The sequence below is a fragment of the Euprymna scolopes genome, chromosome 23 (genome assembly GCF_053919585.1).
Source record: "Euprymna scolopes isolate OS-2025 chromosome 23, ASM5391958v1, whole genome shotgun sequence".
In the NCBI taxonomy this organism is placed as follows: domain Eukaryota; kingdom Metazoa; phylum Mollusca; class Cephalopoda; order Sepiida; family Sepiolidae; genus Euprymna; species Euprymna scolopes.
This window is the reverse complement of record NC_136504.1, coordinates 102,199,150-102,221,987: the sequence shown is the minus strand read 5'-3', so window position 1 is coordinate 102,221,987 and position 22,838 is coordinate 102,199,150. Positions and strand designations below refer to the sequence as shown.

Sequence of the window (22,838 nt, the reverse complement as noted above, 5' to 3'; positions counted from 1 at the left end):
TGAATGTTTTTGTATTCATCATACACACCTAATATAATTTGTTCTTAAACCACACGCTTTCAAGTTGCGCTGACATATATAGTAGCATGGCCGAAATAGCTTGAAGTCTTGAAATTAAAGTTTTCCTGTAAACTGCCGAATACTGTTAGATGTTCATGCAAAAACAAGCTTTTTTCTTTTGTAGCTTACAAAGTTCTCGGTACACACACACAAAAAAAAAAATCCTTTTTCTCTTCCCGTTTCGACGTTCGTAGAAAATTCGTCTTACTTTTTCCCCACTGTAGACACGAATTAACCGTTCAACAAACAATCTCCTTGCCAAATGAAAGAAATACCGGCTTTTGATTTGCTCAAATTCAACCGTCTTAATTTGCATGTGTCACCTTTTTGTTTCCCAGCGGTCGGGTTTCGAGTTTGAGTGTGTTATGGTTTCCTTTAGTCTATGGGTATCGGAAAACCGCAAACATAATCAAATAAAGAATAAAAGAGTAAAAAAAAAAGATATTTTGAAAAGTAAAACAAATTTTTATCAACAAAGAAAGAAAAGCAAAATTAAAAATAGTAAAAAAATGGGTTTCGATAAGGTGTTTATATTCTAGTGTTAAGGGAGATAACTCTGTTTTCTGATTATTTCCCTTTTGATAGATGAAAAGGTTTTTAAGTAATTTTGTTTTTTTAGCTTTTAGACATACATGCGCTTTTTGGTTCAATATGATTAAGAAAAATCTATGTTTACCAGTTTGATGAGGAAAGAGATTTCTTCTCTGTAACTTGTTTGGTTCATCGGTTATTTTAACAACTCGAGTTTTCTTGTTTTTCTTTCGGTCGGAGTTATAAAGATTGGTCGCGTCTAGTTTGTGTCCCAACGTCGTGTTATAACTGAGTTAGAATATACGACCATTCACGATCGTTAAAGATGCTTCCAAAAAAGAACAAAAAGAATAATTTTTGTTCTTTCATTTGAAAGTCTCCAGAGACGCTAATTTAAACGTTTTATTTTCAAATTCTTAAGTAATATTTTTTTTTTATTATTTATATAATTTTTTATTGTTTTCCCCTTTTAATTAAGTAATTTATTATTTTTATTGTTTTATATCATTATATAATATTTTAAGTATTGTTATTTTGTTATAATTATTAATTATGTTAATAATTATTTTATTATATTTTATTTTTATTATGTTATTATTTGGATAATCAATATTATCATTATAATTATTAGTTATATTAATAATTATTTATTATTATATTTTATTTTTAATATATATTACTATTTGGATAATTGACATTATCTTTTGTGTAATAAATCTTAATTTCTTCGTATTAAATGGGGAAACTATATCATCCCATTACAAAATGTTGGTGACTTTTTACAATACGCACATGCCACCCTTGGACGCATGTTTCAATGACCGTTGTCACACTCCCAAAGCGACCGTAACTATTAACAACATTTAACGTTATTTTCATGGAAAATGTTGGACTGAGCTTCAGTCTATGGTCTCGCCAAACTTTCACAAGAAACACTTGTCTAGCTGAAAACACTATCAATAATTCCCCCCACTCTTTATCTGTGCCTAAACCTAAACATAGATACCATGAACAAAGCTTCTTTCTTAGAACTGCACACATGTGGAATTGTCTTCTGTTTTCCTGCTTTCCGGCTGACTACAATATGGTTGTCTCCAAGTCTAACGTAAATAAGTTCTTGGTGAGCCGTTCCACTTAAGTTAACGAGTTTACCAAATTTTCATTACTAATGATTACTATATTGTCCAATTTCTACTGTACACTTTTTAACCATTATCCTCGAGTGGCCTCTTGGCCTTGATAATGTGGGGATGCCTGTGAAAAAAAAAAGAAAAAAAAACGGTGCGGAATTACATCTTTATGAATTAATCAGTCAAAAATATAGAATAGAAAACAAAATGTCTTTTCAAACAAAAAAAGCGTAAGGTTTGTTTCGGCAGCAAAAAGTTGAACAGTGAGAAAAAGGGAGAGTTGAACGTTCTTTGGTTGTCGCAGGTCGGCCAGCCATTACCTTCAATGAAGATCGTCAATACAGGAGTGTCCAGTGGACGGGGGACAAAAGACAGAGAAAGAGAGGTCTGTTCTCGATATTTTGTTAGTTTATTTAAGTATTCTTAGTTGTATTTCACGGATACAAATAGGAATACTAAAATAAAGCAAATAATAAAAAAGGACTTTAAGATACACCTACCCTTGAAGTTTCAGACAGCCAGCGAGTAGCAGACAGGCGAATCGCATACTTGTTTAAGATAACATCTACATACGCTTTGACTTTAGAACCTAATTCATCAACCCCTAACCCTACAAACTCTATTCCCTAACACCAACATGAAAATGAATGAATAAAGACTCGGTAAATAAGTAAATAAACAAATAGGAAAATAAATAAACTAAGCAATTCGCACCCAATCAACCCTGTTCTCCCCACAGCTGAACCATCACTCCCATGACCCGTTTACAAAAAAAAAAAGAAGCCTTCTTTTGCTGAAACATGCTCATGACTGTGTAGAAACAAATATTACTACTTATGTAAAGACAAATTGAAAATATATAAATATATATATATATACGTATGTGTACATGTTTATATATATACATACATATATATATATATATATATATATATATATATATATATATACGTGTGGGTACATGTTGATATATATATACATATATACATACATACATACATATATATATATGTACATATATACATACATACATACATATATATATATATATATATATATAGTAAGTTATAAAATATATATGGCGATTCAGCTACACTGAATATTCCCCATTTCATCCACTCTAGGACTCTTCAGGCTTATGCGCAAATTTTACATTTTAAAAGACAAAATTCACACATAAGCCTGAAGAGTCCTAGAGTGGATGAAACGCGGAATATTCAGTGTAGCTTAATCGCCATATATATTTTATAATGTACTAACTAGCTCTACCTACGTATTGAGCACTTTTGAAGTAAATACTTAAAGTTTATGCATAAAGTTATACTTTCGTATATTAATTTTATGTGAGTAAATTAAGTAGTTATATATATATGTGTGTGTGTTTACTATACAATACGTTTACTATACAATATGTTTACTATACAATATGTTTACTATACAATATGTTTACTATACAATATGTTTACTATACAATACGTTTACTATACAATACGTTTACTATACAATACGTTTACTATGCAATACGTTTACTATACAATATGTTTACTATGCATGAGGTCGCCAAGCTAATAAAGAACCTAGATTCCAGTAAAGCAACTGGCCCTGATGGCATCCCAATTATAGTGTTAAAAAAGCTTCAACCAGAACTTGCTCCCATACTTACGAAACTATTTAAGCGCTGCCTTAAGGAGAAGTGCTTTCCAACTCCCTGGAAGACCTCATCAGTTTGCCCTGTATTTAAGAATTCAGGTGATAAGTCATCTCCCTCTCAGTACAGACCAATAAGTCTCCTGTGTGTTATGAGTAAGTTGCTGGAATCCATATTAAATAGAGAAATAGTCCACCACCTCAGCAGAAACAACCTTCTTAGTGACACACAATATGGTTTCCGCTCTGCAAGATCTACCGCAGATGTGCTGACCGTTATATCCCACAGGATTAGTGAATCTCTTGACAAAGGCTTCCTTTCTAGGGCAATTGCTCTTGACATATCAAAGGCCTTCGACAAGGTATGGCATAAGGGTCTACTTCACAAGATTTCCAGCTACGGTATAACTGGAAATGTTTTCTCAATCATTAAATCATTTCTCTCCAATAGGCTCATAAGAGTAGTGGTAGATGGACAAAAATCGGAGGCCTGCAATATAAATGCTGGAGTCCCTCAGGGGTCAATCCTAGGCCCAACTCTCTTCCTGATCTACATCAATGACCTCCCTAAACCCATACTTAAATCATTCGTTGACATCTATGCTGATGACACGACCATCTACAGCAACACATCAAAGGCTGTAAATAACAAAGTTCTCTCTGATTCTCTCTCCTCTGATCTAGATCGCGTGGTTCAGTGGGGGAAGATGTGGCTGGTTACCTTTAATGCATCCAAAACCAAACTCCTATCCTTACATCATCAACGCTCTGATCCCCATCTGGCAACAATTGGGATGGATGGCTCTCGTCTGGGAGAGGCCCCGTGTTTTGACAAGCTTCTGGGTTTGACCTTTACTACTGATCTGAAATGGAACACGTACATCAAGTCTGTTGCCAAGGTCGCTGGAAATATGGTGGGATCCTTCTACCGCTCCAGAAGATATCTCACTACTGACGCAATTCTCTATCTATATAAAAGCCAAGTATGTCCAAGGATGGAATACTGTTGCCATATCTGGGCAGGAGCTGCTAAAAACAGCCTATCCTGCCTTGACAGAGTAGAAAATAGACTTCGTGGCTTAGTGGGGGATGCCCTTTTCTCTACCCTGCAACCTCTCTCCCACAGAAGAGACGTTGCGAACCTATCCTTGTTTTATCGTTATTTCCATGGCAGGTGCTCGTCTGAACTCCAATCCCTGGTCCCCCCTCGCCAATCTTTCACGAAAAATACCCGTCTAGCTGAATCCACTGTGAAAAAGTTCCCCCACTCTATATCTGTGCCTAAATCAAAACGCGGATTCCATGAACAAAGCTTCTTTCTTAGAACTGCACGCCTGTGGAACTCTGTTCCGTCTGCCTCCTTCCCTCCGGATTACAACTTGGATATCTTCAAGTCCAATGTTAACAAATTCCTAAGGAACCGCCCCCCTTAATAAACACTTCATCAAATCTCCACACTAACGTAATGTACTTGCAGTAACCCTTATCCCTGAGTGGCTTCCGGGCCTTGATAAGTGGTAATCACTGTGTAAAAAAAAAAAAAAAAAAAAAAAACACAATATGTTTACTATACAATATGTAGGCAAAAACCAGGTAAAAAGTCTTTTGGTTACTAACTCTGCGCTGCAACCTCTATCTCACAGAAGAGATGTTGCGAGTTTGTCTCTGCTTTATCGTTATTTTCATGGAAAGTGTTCAACTGAGCTTCAATCTATGGTCCCCCCTCGCCAAACTTTCACAAGAAACACTCGTCTAGCTGTAAACACTATCAATAATTCCCCCCACTCTTTATCTGTGCCTAAACCTAAACGTAGATTCCATGAACAAAGCTTCTTTCTTAGAACTGCACGCCTGTGGAATTGTCTTCTGTTTTCCTGCTTTCCGGGTGACTACAATATGGTTGTGTTCAAGTCTAACGTAAATAAGTTCTTGATGAGCCGTTCCATATAAGTTATCAAATTTACCAAATTTTCATTACTAATGATTACGATATTGTCCAATTTCTACTGTACACTCTTTAACCCTTATCCTTGAGTGGCCTCTTGGCCTTGATAATGTGGCGATGCCTATGTAAAAAAAAGAAAAAAAAAATACTAAAACGTGATTTTCTAAATTTTGTTGTAATGTTTTAATGGTTAGTCTTTGTAAAATTGATTTTTCCAAAGTTATTGCATTAAAATTTGACAAGCCTCGAGTTACTTGTGTAACATTTTTAAAACTATATCCATTATTAGTCATCTGAACTATTCTAAGCAATCCTAGTTTTATTTTTTTATGGAAATCACTCCAGACAAGGCATGAATCCAATTGATGATAGAAGCTCAAAAAAAGAAAAAAACTATTTTAAAGTCAAAATTTGCTAACAATAAATTTTAGATAAATTTTCTGATCCAGAAAACAGCAATTTTCTCTCTTTGTCAGAAATCGTTCATTGAATGTGAGAACTAAAGGACAAAATAAGAGAAGCGAGAGTTATGAGGTTAACTTTCTATTCTTCTTTTGTTCCTATTTACAGGAGTGTAAATAGGAACAGGACAGAGTTAGGGTCGTTTTTTAATGTGGAGAAAAGGAACAAAAATAAAAATTGTCTCAGTCGTGAAGGATTTCTCCTCCACTGACAGAGAACAAGAGATTGAAGTGTAGATCTAAAGAACAGATACTACACTTTGATTCTTTTGTTTGCTTAATAAGCAAAACCTTAAAATTATTCTCTGTTCTTGCTTCCTTCTTTGTAAAATAAAGTTATCTCCCTTAGATTAGTGACAAGTTTTGCTGAAGTGTGCAAATTTTCTTTTTATTGTTTATTTATTTTATTTTTTGTCTTTTTTTTTTTTTTTCCAGATTAATCGACGTAGCTGGACAAAAAAGCCAAAGAAAAAAATGGATCCACTTTTTTGACGGGGTGTCAGCTGTTTTATTCTTCACAGCTCTCAGCGGTTTCGACGAGATCCTCGAAGAAGAACCAACCGTGGTACGGAAGAAATGTGAAGAATTCCTTTTTTACTGAAAACCAAAATGTAACATTGCCCCTCCTCCCACCCTCACTTTTCTGTATTGGTTCTCAAACCGAAAACGTGTTATTCCTCTGGCTTTCGTCAGGTGTGCCAGCCAGTGTTACAGGTTCACCGTGACAGAATAGGAATGCTCTGGGTGTCTCAACCGCATCCTCAGTAATTACTTTCTTTCATATTTGCTGTCCTCTCATCACGTTTTTGGCCAACTAATCCTATGGCCTGCTTTGGGTAGGATTGAAACTGCTATCTTCATACAATGTTCACCTGGGACCGTAGATGCTAAATGACTCTATCCACTGTGCCATGGGCCACGGGATTATTCTAAATCGAATATGTAGTGTTTAATTGTAGGGAAAAGGGTCCTTATGCCTTGTGCGTCTTGTCAAGCTCGGGAGTCTTTCTGTTGAACTTGTGAATATGAATGGAATTCCAAGCAGAACATTTTATCTAATCTGCAGGAGTAACATACTCTCACTTTATTGTTACAACCAGCTCCTCAAATTGGGGAAGCAAAAGTGATATGTCTACCCACTTTAATCGTCTGATCTATTCTTTGATTGAACGTTTGCAATTTTGAACAGGCATGGAATATTATTGCCATATATGGCCATTGCATAAGTTACAAGTCTCTCTCTCTCTCTCTCTCTCTCTCTCTCTCTCTCTCTCTCTCTCTCTCTCCTTCCCTTTCTCTCTTTTCCCCCTCTCTCCCCCCTCTCTCTGCCTCCCTCTTGCTATCCTCTTCTCTCTCTCCCTCTTCCTCTCCTTCCCTCTCTCTCTTTTCCCCTTCTCTCCCCCTCTCTCTCTGCCTCCCTCTTGCTATCCTCTTTTCTCTTTCCCTCTTCCTCTCCTTCCCTCTTCCTCTCCTTCCCTCTTCCTCTCCTTCCCTCTTCCTCTCCTTCCCTCTCTCTCTTTTCCCCCTCTCTCCCCCCTCCCTCTTGCTATCCTCTTCTCTCTCTCACTCTTTTCTTTTCCCCCTCTCTGTCTCTTTCTCTCTCTTAAATAGAAACAAAATCAAACAGGTCCCACACTGTCAGCCAAACTCCAATCTCTGTCCCATTGCTGCAAGGTTGCATCCCTGCGTCTGTTTTACAAGTGATTCAATGGATGGTGCTCCAACGAACTTGTAACACTGATGCCCCCTCCCCGACTAACACAACAAGCCGCAAAATCTCACCTCTTCCTTTAAACTGCTAACCTTTGGATTTCCCTGCCTGTATTATGTTTCCCTGATGATACAAACATGCAGGAATTTAAGTGTGAAGTAAACAGAAATCTTGCTGCCGAACTCCCTCCTTAGAGTGCCCCTGTAGTAATGATCCCCAATTGACAGTAGCTCCTTCCGTTTCAGTTGCAATACTGGATTGCAGGACAAAAGTTCATCTAGTCTGGTGGATTAGCCAGCTTCATGCTATTACTTGAGGTAACATCATTCGGAGAAGGTGCACCATTCCTCCTAAAAGCTAATGTGGGTTAGCCATAGAAATGAAGATCTTATTTGGGCAGTGAATACAAAATGTGATTTTGAATATTTGGTCAGGGTTAACTTCTAGGGAAAAAGTATCCTCATGCCAGGTTGTTCTGACAAACCCTTGTACAGAGAGACCTTAGACACTCGAGGATAGTAACTGTGTGCATGCATGTGTGTGTGCATGTGTGTATGCATGTGTGTGTGCATGCATGTGTGTGTATGTGTGCGCGCATACATGTGTGCATGCATGTATGTGTGCATGCATGTGTGTATTCATGTGTGCATATGTGTGTAAGCATGTGTGTATGCATGTGTGCATGTGTGTGTATGCATGTGTGTATGCATGTGTGTGCATACATGTGTGTATGCATGCATATGTGTGTATGCATGTGTGTAAGTGCAGATAAAACCCACAAAGTTGATATATTTTTTATCATTGTTGTTCCGGATAATTAATATCTAAAAAAAAAAATTTTTTTTAATTACTTTGAGGGTCTAACTGGACCAGGTTTCGTCAGAGTTAGGTCGGGTTTTCAACCATTTCTAATGCTATGAAGAAAAGGTGAATGTTTTACAGTATCCTTATTTTCAATACATTGGAACAAAAGTGAGGAATGGGCTGGGCAAAGATAAGAGGGAAAAGGGAGGGGGGATGTGATAAAATAGACAGCTTGAGAAAGACAACGAGATAAGAGTTTTGATATAAAGATGTTGTATGCATATTTTTTTTTACCTTCTCTGTTTCTCTTTTATAGCCTCGGGCAACGACAGTTGACCTTATTCATCTATATATAAAAATTGCTCATTGCGTTTGTGCAAAATATTTGGGATGTCAACGAACTCAGGTTCAATTACGAGACATCATAACACATTTTCTTTTTCTTTTTTCCTTCCCAGAATTCCATGCAAGACAGTTTGCAGACGTTTAGCGATGTTGTGAATAACCAGTTTTTGGAAAAAACTGATTTCATTATTTTATTCAACAAGGAAGATTTATTTATCCGAAAATTGAAATTCACCCAATTATCCAGATGTTTCACAGAATATACAGGTAACAACTTTTAAGATTTCATATTTTCACATTTCCTATATTTTGCCAATACCTTTATATTTTTCCACATCTTCACATTTCCTATTTTCCCCATCTTCATATTTCTCATATCTTCACATTTCATATTTCCACATTTCACATTTGCATATTGTCACATTCCACATTTCCACATCTTCAAATATACATATAGTCACATTTCCATACCTTCACATTTCATATTTCCCACATCTTCACATTTCATATTTCCCACATCTTCATATTTCTCATCTATGCATTTCATATATTACTTGAAACATACTTTAAACAAAAAATTAACAAACCTTTCATGCATGTCGTTTCTAAATAATATGCACTTGTGCACATGTGTTTGCCAGTGAGCGACCAAGAAACAAATGAAACAATAAAAGTTTTCTTAAATACATGCTCGCCACTCACTCGTCTTACACTCTTTTTTATCGTCACTTTTCAATACATGGACTGTAATTCCCTTCTGTTTGTTATCTTCCATTTAACTGAAAACGAATCTACTCCTGCATCAAACACAATGGCAACTTGTTGGCTTTTAAAGGTTTTATTTAGAAAAGGGTTGTTTGCAGGTGGAGAGACCAACCTAATTTTCTTTATTTCTTAACTTGTTTTCTTCTACTTCGGGGATTGAAAGACACAAAAGGCATAATCGATGGGACATTTGTTTAGATTCTCAAATCGAGCAATAAAATTCTTCTTGCATACATGCGTTGTCGTTGGTCTGTCATTCTTTTTTATCGCCACTTTTCCACATAACCACAATCTTGTGATCTTCTACTTAACCCAAGACAAATCTTCTCATGCATGGAACACAATGGAGTCTTTTCGAGGTTTCAAACGTTTGGATTGAGGAGAGAAAAATTTTGTTGACGAGGATGAAAAAATGAGAGGCAAAAATTCGTTCTTTTACTTGGGAATCGAGAAATGCTTTCCACGTTATTGGGGTGACATTTATTTAGTTTCTCTCAACATTTTCAGGACGTGTGTCATCCCTCTTGCTTTCTGAGTCTGACTATGTAGAAACTCTGTTCCATTCCGCAAAAACATGATGCAATATTATTTTGACACCTGCGTTTCCAGTGCGTTCTGTCAGGCAGGATAACCTTTGATCCCCCTGCTTCAATCATGCTAGCTGCACTGGGTCTATTTCTGTTTGCTACTAAGTTATATTGGCATGAACTCTCGCCAACATTCATAATAGTTAACAGGGATCTGAAAATCTGAACAGAAGTTAAATTACGGATGAAGTTTAATCTCATGGACCAATTTTGATTGAACACTGTTTACTGCGGGCTTTAAAGTTTGGAGTCCTTTTGATTTGTTAAAGAATTTTTTTTCTTTTTTTTGTATTGAGAATAGTGTTGTATCTGTTCTGCTATCCTGTTATCATTCTCATAAGCATTACAACTTCCTTTTTTTTCCTTTTTTTTCGGGGGGGGGGGGGTATAATATGTTATGTTGCCATGAGACTATCCTCCTGAACATTACCTCCTCCTTAAGAAAATCGTATAGTATTTGTCCTGTGGTCATGCTATAATTCTCCTAACCGTTACCACCTCTTTTTGGAGGGGGGTAGTGCAGTATCTGTTCTGTGGTTTTAATACCATCCGCCCAGGCTTTTCCTCCTCTTTTAGGTGTATGAGTAGTAGTAAATGTTCGTTTGTCATGATACCATCCTCCTTTGGAGAAGGTGCAGTGTAGTATATGTCTATACACCATAATAAGTGTTTCTAGCAAAAACCATTGTGGCATTAATCGATTTTAATCTAAACACTAAAGTTTTATTTTATATTTAATCGACTTTAATCTAAACACTAAAGTTTTATTTATATTTAATCGATTTTTAATCTAAACACTAAATTTTTATTTATATTTAATCGATTTTTAATCTAAACACTAAATTTTTATTTATATTTAATCGATTTTTAATCTAAACACTAAAGTTTTATTTATATTTAATCGATTTTTAATCTAAACACTAAATTTTTATTTATATTTAATCGATTTTTAATCTAAACACTAAATTTTTATTTATATTTAATCGATTTTTAATCTAAACAGTAAACACTACATTTTTATTTATATTTAATCAATTTTTAATCTAAACACTAAATTTTTATTTATATTTAATCGATTTTTAATCTAAACACTAAATTTTTATTTATATTTAATCAATTTTTAATCTAAACACTAAATTTTTATTTATATTTAATCGATTTTTAATCTAAACACTAAATTTTTATTTATATTTAATCGATTTTTAATCTAAACACTAAATTTTTATTTATATTTAATCGATTTTTAATCTAAACACTAAATTTTTATTTATATTTAATCGATTTTTAATCTAAACACTAAATTTTTATTTATATTTAATCGATTTTTAATCTAAACACTAAATTTTTATTTATATTTAATCGATTTTTAATCTAAACACTAAACTCTGACTTTATAAACCATAAAAGCAAGAAAAAGTTAACTAAAATCTACTGCTAATTTAGGCTAACTTTGTGTAAATCAAATTACAAAAATAAAAATTGCTGCCTAAAATTTTAAGGATTCTTACATATTTATTTAGTGACTAGCACGGTTACTCAGCATCGCCAAGGATCGTGGAAAACAAAATAGTATTTGTACGTTTAGGTTATATCGTCATCCCAAGCATTACTTTCTCCTGCATTGTTGTTGTTGGGGGTGGGTGTATTGTAGTATTACTTCTGTTGTTATGAGATCATCTTCCCAGGCATTAACTCCTCTTTTAGGGTTTAGTAGATTATCTGTTCTTTTTGTTTTGTTTTGTTTTTGTTATGCCAAAATCCTTTTTTTGTGGGAGGTGAGTTTCGTTTATCATGGTACAACCCTCGAAGGCATTACTTCTTTATTTGCGATGGCAGTGTAGCATAGCAATGCTACCGAGGGTGTATTTTTCTTTCCTTTTTTTACCCCCTCTTTTTTATTTATTTATTTATTTATTTTATTTTATTTTCGCGAGAGGGGTTATGTAGAATCTATTATTTAGTTATGATACCAACCTCCCGGAGATTATCTTCTCTTTTTGAGAACTAGTATTATATTATTACAAATCTGAAAAAGACTTTCACGTCAGGATTACTCATCAAACATTCTTTGTGGTTTTTGTTTTGTTTTTTATTTTTGTTTATTTTTTAACAAAATTAAAGTGAATTAAACACTTTTTGCTGCATTTATTTTAAACTTTAAAATTTATCAAATTATTTCATACTGCCATGTTTAAAACAATGTTCTCTCTCTCTCTCTCTCTCTCTCTCTCTCTCTCTCTCTCTCTCTCTCTCTCTCTCTCTCTCTCTCTCTCTCTCTCTCTCTCTCTTCGCTGTTTCTATTCATTGTTAATATCTGCCTTCGTTTTTCATCCGTTGCATTTGAAAAAGAAAACAGATTCATCTAGAAATAAAGGGAATTAACTCTTACCTCAAATATATTTGAGAAGAATTACGTCCCTTGCATTCATTTAAAAGAAAGCAAATGTTAATGGACAGGCATCGCAGTATCGCACAGTGACTTGAATTAGTGTCCTCATCATAACAGAACATACGTCCTTATTTACTTCCGTTTGTGTTTATCTGTTGCGCCTTTTCATTGTATTGTAGAAATTTAAGCTTTCTTGATTAAAATTTAAAAAACGGCAAAAATTAGAGTTCTCTTTTATACATCGGCCATATTTCTTGGTTCACATTTTATTGCAATATACACATTCGTTTGTTTGTTTGTTTGTTTGTTTGTTTGTTTTTTACTTCACACGTATTGCGTTCTTTCTTTCATCAGTATAGTCAAATGAAATTTCCGTGTTTCAGGAAAATATCCTTCGTCATGTAAAGATCTTATAGTTGATCGAATCACTGAAACTAAAAGTACTTACAAACATAAATAATGCATAAACGCAAATAGTTCACTAAGGCGCTTATGTCACCGGATCATCAAATCTAAGGGAGATAACCAGCATAGACATATCAAAAATAAGCGTATTTTGCAAGATATAATTTGGGACGCTGAAATAATCAGTAGAACAATGTAAGAATGTTAAATGAAAAAAAAAAAATGATTACACGATTATTGTAGGTGAGTTCCGGAAATTGCTGACGCAGTTTACGAAAAGGAAACAAGTTAGCGAAGTTAATCAACAAACTTAAAATATAACACTGTGAAGTAACAAAATAAACTTATTAATTAACGTATTACACAAAACAAAAGTAAACTGTTACAATGTAACGATGTTAATTAATCCACAACAAAAATTAAATAAACTTGTTTGAAAGGATGGTAAGGGAAGCATTCGCCCCATATAATTATTGCCATCATGGAGCAATATGTGATGTGATTCCTCGTTTCTATTAACAAGTTTATTTAATTTTTGTTGTTGATTAATTAACATCATTTCATTGTAACAGATTTTTTACTTTTGTTTTGTGCAATACGTTAATTAATAAGTTTATTATGTGACTTAACATTATTATATTTTTAAGTTTGTTGATTAACTTGTTTTCTTTTTGGTGAAATTTGCGGGACTAACTTCAACTTCACGCGGCGCTTGCAGGTATAATAGTCGTGTAATCATATTTTTTTTTCTCTTTTTTTTTTCTCTTTTTTTTTTTTTTTTTTTTTTTCATTTAACATTCTTTCATTATAGAGTATTCAGCGTCCCAAAAGTTATAAAACTTGCAAAATACGCTTATTTTTGCTATGTCTATGCTGGTTATCTCCCTTAGATTTAATGATCCGTTGACATAAGCGCCTAAAAACGTACATCCTTTCTTAAGGTCGGAACATTTGTGTGTGTCCCGTAGGAATCATGCCCATGGGATGGGGGTAAATGTGGTTTTCCTTCTCGAGGTCGGGACATCTGTGTGTTTTTGTGTGTGTCAAGGGAGGTAACTCCCTGAGGACTTGAAACACGCCCTCGCCCTGCAAGGGCCTGAGCACCAAAGTTCAAGCAAAGACCATTGCCTTTGTGGCAATCAGTTATTGGTCAATGTATGGGAAACCCTTCATACCAATTGTCACTATCCAGCTCCCCTACTCATCGGGGAGTTGGTCCCCTATTTCCCCTCCCTTCAATCTCCACATTAAAAAAACGGCCTTGTGCCTAATTCGCTCAGTGGGGAAGCAAATAAATACAGTCAAGGAAAGTAACTATCTGGTGTCTATCTAAACAAGCGTTCTTTGCCCAAATTCCCCTATAGTCAGATATGCGTTCGACTTCAGTTGCAAGACACAGATTCAACACCCCACCCTATATGTAATACGATGTATCTGCAATTTAATTTAATATTATCATCATAAATATGTACAATTTAAAAGAACAAGCTTCAAATAAACTAGTAATATTTTTAAAAAGTTTTTACAGCGTGTGAAAATAATGAGAATGCGAAACCAAAATCATGTTTGCATTATCGACGCTTTAAAACGTTTCTATGTAGTAATCATTTTGAAGGCGTAAACACACCCATGTTTTTAAAAAAAATCTAGCAAAATTTAATTTCAGATTTTTATGAAATTTTCGATACGTATTCAATTTTAAATTAACTTATATTTTAAAAGCAGTTTTGTTATATATATGAGGTAAAATATTTTGTTTGCGTGTTCTAACCCCACCCGACCCATATTTCATGTTACGAAAACTAAACCACATAAATTTAGGTCCACAAAAATTTCAATATTTTATAAAGCTGATGAGTTTAAATAATTATAGATAGTGTATTTTCTTATCAAACACATTATTAGACCCAGAGGCTGAAGTAAAACCGGACAAAATTTTATTTTTTTATTATTTTTTATTAGGCTAAATGTACAATCGAAGCCGTCGTATTGCTTTTAAAATTTGGCCTTTCTAAGGTTTGACAGGGTGGCCTTTTTAAGGTCAAATTTGGCCTTTTTTACGCTTTTTCATTACAAAAAAAATATGGCGACCAAAACATAGTTCATGAAAGACCGTAAAAAAAGACCAAATTTAGCCTTAAAAAGTCCAATCTCTATATCTTAGAAAGGCCAAATTTTAAAAACAATATGGCGACCTCGAAATAAAAAATTATGAAAAAATAATGTTTTTTTTTCCCGGTTTTATTTCAGCCTTAGGGTCTTATAATGTTTTATATAAAAATAAATAATTTTTTTTATAATTTTTTTGTCTGCCAAATAATTTACGCCGCTAAACTACACATTTACCAAATTACTATTGGCAATTATAAAAAGCGAATTCAATTACAACTTGAAAAAATTTTAATTGCTAAAAGTTTTTTGGGGTTTTTTTTTTTTTCTTCTTTCTAGACGGTTGGGGTCAACTTGATTTTAGCGCCTATTGTCAAAAAATTGTACGGAAATCTCTAATTAAGAAAATAAATATAAACCATAGCATGGACATGGAATATGTGCCTACATTAAGGATGGCTTCCCGGGTGATAGAGATATCTCCAGAGAAGACCTTAATTTACCTTATTTGTGCTTCCGGGTTGCACTTGCTTACACCATCGCATTCATATTTGTTCTCTATCGCCCCTCCCACAACAGCAGGGTTACTGTCCTTAAGAGTATATCTGAGAAAATTAACCTCATCCTATCTGCTTATCCTTCGGCTACCATTCACATTTGCGGTGACTTCAATGTCCATACTGTGGAAGGGCTGACACACACAAATAAGACATGATGAGGGGAGGTTCTGTCATGATTTTGCCATTGCCTATGACCTCACTCAGATTGTTCACGAACCCACCCGTGTGCCCAATACTACTGGTCAGTATGCAAGCCTTCTAGACTTTTTTCTCCCAACTTCCCCTGAGCTATGTTCATGTTCCGTTCTATCTCCCCTGGGATCCTCCGATCACACAGTTGTATCAGTTAAGATAAAAATGAAATACAATAAGTCTTCAGACGTACCTCTCTACCGTACTGTATATCGATACTCTATAGTTAACTGGGATAGCTTCCATACATTTATATCTGATCTACCACTGCATTCCATGTTTAAAAAAAGATGTATCCTCTATAGTATCAGACCTGACTGAATGGTTAATTGTAGGCATAGACCGATTCATACCATCCAAAAAATTCCAACAAAAACCTAACAGCCAGCCATGGTTCTCCCCTGAATGTGCTGCTGCCATCGCACACAGAAATCACTTTTTCCATTGCTTCCAACGTAATAGATGTACTGAGACTAAAGCTGCCTTCAGGACTACCAGCAACCACTGTAAAAGAGTAATAAAAAATGCAAGAGAGCTATATGCTCAGTCCGTCAAATCCAAAGTAGCTGAGCAGCAGCTTGGTTCCCACTAGTTTTGGCAAATACCAAACAGGATCCTGAACAGATGCGTACATTCTATCTCAACCATCATCAATGGATCTCGTCAGCATCAGACAAGGGCAAACTATTCGCCAAGAACTTTGCAGCTAATTTTACTGTCTGCGACAAAGGGCATCAACTCCCCGTATTTCCTCCTATAACAGACAACACACTATCCAACATACAAATATCTGTGCGTGATGTCGCCAAACTAATCAAGAACCTTGATTCCAGTAAGGCAACTGGCCCAGACGGCATTCCAATTATAGTGTTGAAAAAGCTTCGGCCAGAACTTGCCCCCATACTTACAAAACTGTTTCAGCGTTGCCTAACGAAAAGTGCTTTCCAACACCCTGGAAAACCTCGTCAGTATGCCCTGTATTTAAGAACTCAGGTGATAAGTCATCTCCCTCTCAGTACAGACCAATAACTCTCTTGTGTGTCATGAGTAAGTTACTGGAATCCATATTAAATAAAAAAAAAGTAGTCAACCACCTCAGCAAAAATAACCTTAGTGACATGCAATATGGTTTCCTTTTTGCTAGATCTACAGCTGATGTGCTAACAGTTATATCCCATGGGATTAGTGAATCTCTCGACAAAGGCTTTCTTTCTAGGGCAATTGCTCGTGACATATTAAAGGCCTTTGATAAGGTTTGGCATAAATGCCTACTTCACAAGATTTCCAGCTACGGTGTAACTGGAAATGTTTTCTCAATAATTAAATCATTTCTCTCTAATAGGTTCATAATAGTACTGGTTGATGGGCAGCAATCAGAGGCCCACAGTATTAATGCTGGAGTCCTCCAGGGGTCCATCCTGGGTCCAACTCTCTTCCTGATCTACATCAATGATCTCCCAAAACACATACTTAATTCATTCATTGACATCTATGCTGATGACACAACCATCTACGGCAACACATCAAAGGCCGTAAATGACAACGCTCTCTGTGATTCCCTCTCCTCTGATCTTGAGCACGTGGTTCAGTGGGGGAAGACGTGGCTGGTTACTTTTAATGCCTCTAAAACCAAGCTCCTAACTTTACATCATCAATGCTCTGTTCCTCATCTAGCATCAATTGAAATGGAGGGCTCTCGTCTTGGGGAGGCTTCATGTTTTGACAAGCTCCTGATCTGCAATGGAACACTTATATCAAGTCTGTTGCCTGGGCCGCTGGGAAAATGGTGAGATTATTCTACTGCTCCAGAAGATATCTCACTACTGATGCAATTCTCTATCTGTATAAAAGCCAAGTACGTCCAAAGATGGAGTACTGCTGCCACATCTGGGCTGGAGCTTCAAAAAACAGCCTATCCTGCCTTGACAAAGTACAAAATAGATTTCGTGGCTTAGTGGGGGATGCTCTCTTCTCTTCCCTGCAACCTCTCTCCCACAGAAGAGACGTTGTGAGACTTTGTTTTATCGTTATTTCCATGGCAAGTGCTCGTCCGAGCTCCAATCTCTGGTCCCCCATCGCCAATCCTTCATGATAAACACCCGTCTAGCTAACACCACTGTCAGCAATTTCCTCCACTCTTTATCTGTGCCTAAATCAAAACGTAGATTCCATGAACATATCTTTTTTCTGAGAAGTGCACGCCTGTGGAATTCTCTTCCGTTTGCCTGTTTCCCACCTGGCTACAACTTGGACGTCTTCAAGTCTAACATAAACAAATTCTTGATGAATCGCCCCCTTAAGTAAGACACTTTATCAAATCTCCAATACCAACTATTACTACGATATTATCCCATTGATTATTGTACACAAAATAACCCTTATCCCCGAGTGGCTTCCGGGCCTTGATAAGTGGTGATCCCCATGTAAAAAAAAAAAAGAAGAAGAAGCAAAATAGGCTGCTTCCCTGAATCAGTTTAAGCGACTAGCGGTATCCGTAAAAAGTATGGCTGATAGTGTGTAAAATGTTGGTGATTTGACAAAACTAGTTGGACATACATCAGATAGATCACTACAGTTGTTTCGCAGAAATTGAAAATTAATTTGGTTTTAAAAAAATATTATTCTTTAAACTTTAAATGTAGAGCTTGTGCTAATATCCAATATTATTTTGGTTTATATGTATATTTTGATTTAATTGTATTTTTTTTTTTTCACGTAAATTTATAACTGCTTTGCATTTTTTGTTCAAGTTTTACTTGATTATTATTATTATTTAGACGGTTTATAGTTATTTCAAGGGAGACAACTGTGTCAAATGATTAAAGGGAGACAATTCATAGTTAACTTTATAAATTAGATACGAGCGAAAAAAAAAATTGAGGGACATAATTTTTTTTGTAAGTTTCCAACTACTTTTTTTTATTGTATTTGCAAGATTTAAGCCTAAAGTTAATTTCCAAAAGGAAAAAAATATTTGTAAACGTGAAAAAAAAGTTATAATATGAAATGTTTTCACGGTGACAAGCTTACAGATTCAACTTAATTTTGAAGTTAAATAAATTCATTGTAAAAATCATTTGAACGATTTTTCTGGGTCTATTTCAAAGATAATTAGTAAAGTCCTAGGATATTGAATTAATTAAAAAAAAAAAATAGTTTGTACAAAAAAATAGCTTAATTAGCCCCCAAAACACAAACCAAAACAAAATTAAAAAAAAAAATAACTTTAAATTTAAAAGCCAAACTGCAAATTAAAAACTTAATTTTTATTAAAAAAAGTAAACTTGAAATTACAAAAAAAATAGACTTAAAATACAAAATAAACTTATAATTTAAAAAGTAAACATTAAAATTAAAAATAAACTATACTTTAAATTAAAAAATAAGCTTTGAGTTAAAAAAAAAACTTCCAATAAAAAATTTTCAAATAAAAAACTTTAAATTAAAAAAAATTAAACTTTAAATTTAAAAAAAAACTAAAATTTAAATAAAAAATAAACTTAAAATTTAAAAATAAACTTTAAATAAAAAAAAAACTTACTTTAAATTAGAAAGACATAAAAAGCTAAACTTTAAATTAAAAAAAAGTTGCTTAAAATTAAAAAACAAAACTAAACTAAAAACTAAAATTTGAATAAAAATAAACTTAAAATTTAAAAATAAACAAAAAACTAACCTTTTAATTAAAAAACAAATAAAAAGCTAAACTTAAAATAAAAACTAAGCTTTAAATTAAAAAACTAAGCTTTAAATTAAAAAACTAAGCTTTAAATTAAAAAACTAAGCTTTAAATTAAAAACAACTAAGCTTTAAATTAAAAAACTAAGCTTTAAATTTAAAAACTAAACTTTGAATTTAAAAAATAAACTTTGAATTAAAAAAATAAACTTTAAATTAAAAATAATAATTTTAAATTAAAAAAAATTTAAATTGAAAAAAAAAATTAATTTAAAAAAAAACTTTAAATAAAAAAAACTTTAAATAAAAAAATAAACTTTAAATTAAAAAAACAAACTTTAAATTAAAAAAATTAACTTTAAATTAAAAAAATTAACTTTAAATTAAAAAAATTAACTTTAAATCCAAAAAATTAACTTTAAATTAGAAAAAAAAACTTTAAACTAAAAAGAACTTTAAATTAAAAATAAATTTAAAATTTAAAAAAACTTTAAATTTAAAAAATAAATTTTAAATAAAAAGAATAAATTTTAAATAAAAAGAATAAATTTTAAATAAAAATAAATTTTAAATAAAAATAAATTTTAAATAAAAAAATAAACTTTAAATTAAAAAAACAAACTTTAAATTAAGAAAATCTTTAAATTAAAAAAAAATTTTAATTAAAAAAAGAAACTTGAAATTAAAAAAAAAATTTAAATTAAAAAAAAAAAACTTTAAATTTAAAAAATAAATTTTAAATAAAAAAAATAAACTTAAATCTAAAATCTTCTTTCTTTCATTGTTTTATTAATTTCTTTCTTTTCTTCGCAGGCAATAATACGCCGGATGAATGTCTGGAATTCATCCAGCAGAAGTTCCTGGAAAAGAAGCCGACCAACAAACACGTCTACATGCACGTGTCATGTGCCATCAACGTGGATCATATGAAGAAGGTACTCGACAACATTTTCGAGATGATCGTCGAGATCAACCTCCGAAAATGCAGCAACTATTGACCCCCAACAACCATCGTTTCTTTGTACCAACCCCCTAAAAAAACCCATTCCTCTTTAAGGGCACACACACACTGAACGTCTCCCTCACACACACACACACACACACTTTAAAACCTCTTCTCCACTGACGATTTGCACAGCTTTTGTTCCATTCCAAACAGTAATTTATTTTTAAATCATGCATAAATTGTAATTTGTCGAATAAGAAATCATATGTAATCATGTTTCCGAATTTTTGTGATGAACATAGATAATTTGTATTATATAGATAAATTGAGCTACTGTTCTCATCTTAGACGCTATTCTCACAGCATTTCAGCCGATGCAACCTCTGGCCTTCTCCAGGTACGCCTAGCTGAACTCTGGAATCTATACTTTTATTTAGCTGCAGCTTAACAGATATTAATGCCTCTGTTCAGTCTCGAGAGACAATGGATATTCCCTGTGAGGATAACTGCGAGAGTAATTGTGAGGCAAGGGTTTTGCAACCCCAACCACACCTCTCCTGAATCGGCACTGCTGGAGTCCAGTGGCAAAAAGAAGTCTAGAACAACTGGAAGCAATGCTGGAATAAGCAGAGAGCACATACAGCACTCGGAATGTTCAAATAGTCACCCATTTTTGTATTGGCCAGGCTAAACGTTGTTTAACTTTGGTGATCTGACGGGAACCGGTGTGTCAACGTGATGACGCCAGATATAAGTGCTAAGTATTGATAAATCCGCAGTGCAGGTAATACGAAGAACGGAACACTTTATTTAATCTACCAGGGTAGCTTGTTCTTCTTCTTTCAGCTATAACTGGGGAAAAGTCTTAAGCAATTCCTAATTGAATTCTTCGTATCACCTGTGCTTCACTCTCGAGAAGACTGTCGACGAGACACGACACCTGATAGAGATCAAACGGTTATGTCAGCCAAAACGGCGTAAGAATAACAGCCAAGGTGAGAACAGTAGTCCAAACTATTCAAATTTTTGAGATAAGGATTGATAATTCGTATTACTTGAATAATTTCGACTACTGTTCTCATCATGTTATTTTCACAACGTTTCAACCAATATAACCTTCAACCTTCTTCAGGTGCATCTTGGGTTTCTAACAGTATTTTTGTATTATTTTTTAGTTTGAATTCATTTTCCCAAACTTAATGTATTCAACAGCGTGCTCGCCGCCATTTGTCTTTTTCAAATATATCAATAAACACTGTATGATTTTCGAACTGAATAAACATTTTATATTAAATAAAAACACTAAAAATTATCCAGTTAGGTAGAAAAGTAACTTATCTTGCCTTTGATAACATTTATTTATATTTTTTTTTTTTTTTTTTGACAACTTTTTCGAATCTATGTATAGAGTAAAATAACTCCAACTTAGGAATCTCTACAGAACCCGCCATTTAGCTATGGCTAAACGGATATAAGTGTTAAGTGATAGTCAGTTCTGTGTGACAGTCTTCTGGAGGTTGAAGGTTCGATCCTCTTTGTGAGTGTTATGTAGAATACAATTATGAATAACTTAGGACTTCTACCCGGTCGTGGCTGACAGAATGAGAGCAAACTACCACTCTGTGGAATAAATACAGGTTTTAATTTGCAATTCCATTCAGATTCCCGAGTTTGACAAAAAGCAACTGAAGAAGGTTGGAGGTTACATCTGCCGAAATGCTGTGACAATAAACTTCAAGACGAGAACTTTAGTCTGAATAATCCAAATGATATGTATTCCTTTTTGATTGTTTTAATCAGGGTGTTGCAATAAAACATCCCATATTTTTACATGAGAATTTTGTTGTTGTGTTCATTAATTTACTGAAGTGGCCTTATATATAGGTAATACGATTATTTTAGTATATGTTACGATTTCCACACGATAGTCGTTGCATATCAATGGTGTAAACTGATAGTTTCCTGAAGAGTGTTTCTTGGTTTGTCTATTTCTTGTGAACATTTTAAGAACGATCGTTCCTCCCTAGGTCTCGAATTAAAAGCCATGTTTAATTTCAGAAGAGTTCCCGATGGGTAGCTGTTTTGTACAAGTCCTAGAGATGAAGAGTTTCTGATGGGTAGCTGTTCTGTACAAGTCCTGGAGGTGAAGAGTTTTCGGTGGGTAGCTGTTCTGTACAAGTCCTAGACTTTATAAGTTTGAATGCAAAGAGCAAAAGATCTTTCTTGTGTTGACACAGAAAAATTATGTGCTGGAATGGTAAAAGAGTCCATATTTTTATGGAGGAATTCTGGTTTCTGATTGGTTGCTAGCAGAACGTGGCTCCCTTTGATTGGTCAATTCCTATCAACAGTGTCTATAAGTAAAACCTTTCAACTTTCGATATCCCTCATCGCTCGTGATGGGGTATGTGTCTCCTAGCAGCTTAGGAGGATTTCTCAAAATCTCGGCTATTTATCTATCCCAACCGGCTCCCACAACATGCCGGCTGTTCATATTTTATTTTAAGTGCATACATTTCCCATTCGTTGGATTAATTCTATTTTTATTTTTCTCAGCGGAAAGGTGCGTGAAG

The 22,838-nt window shown here is 34.1% G+C and overlaps 1 protein-coding gene across 2 annotated transcripts in view; it reads left to right on the top strand.

Annotated features, from left to right (window-relative positions):
- The window catches only part of LOC145246077 (guanine nucleotide-binding protein G(o) subunit alpha-like), a 388,154-nt gene extending 366,051 nt beyond the window's left edge, over window positions 1-22,103 (top strand). For both annotated transcript variants that reach the window (XM_080107929.1, XM_080107930.1), the window contains exons 6-8: window positions 6,210-6,339; window positions 8,748-8,901; window positions 20,133-22,103. In XM_080107929.1, the coding sequence (XP_079964055.1) occupies window positions 6,210-6,339; window positions 8,748-8,901; window positions 20,133-20,317 (469 nt within the window). In that variant the 3' untranslated portion in view covers window positions 20,318-22,103. The remainder of the gene's footprint in view (window positions 1-6,209; window positions 6,340-8,747; window positions 8,902-20,132) is intronic.
- Window positions 22,104-22,838: the final 735 nt, after the last annotated feature.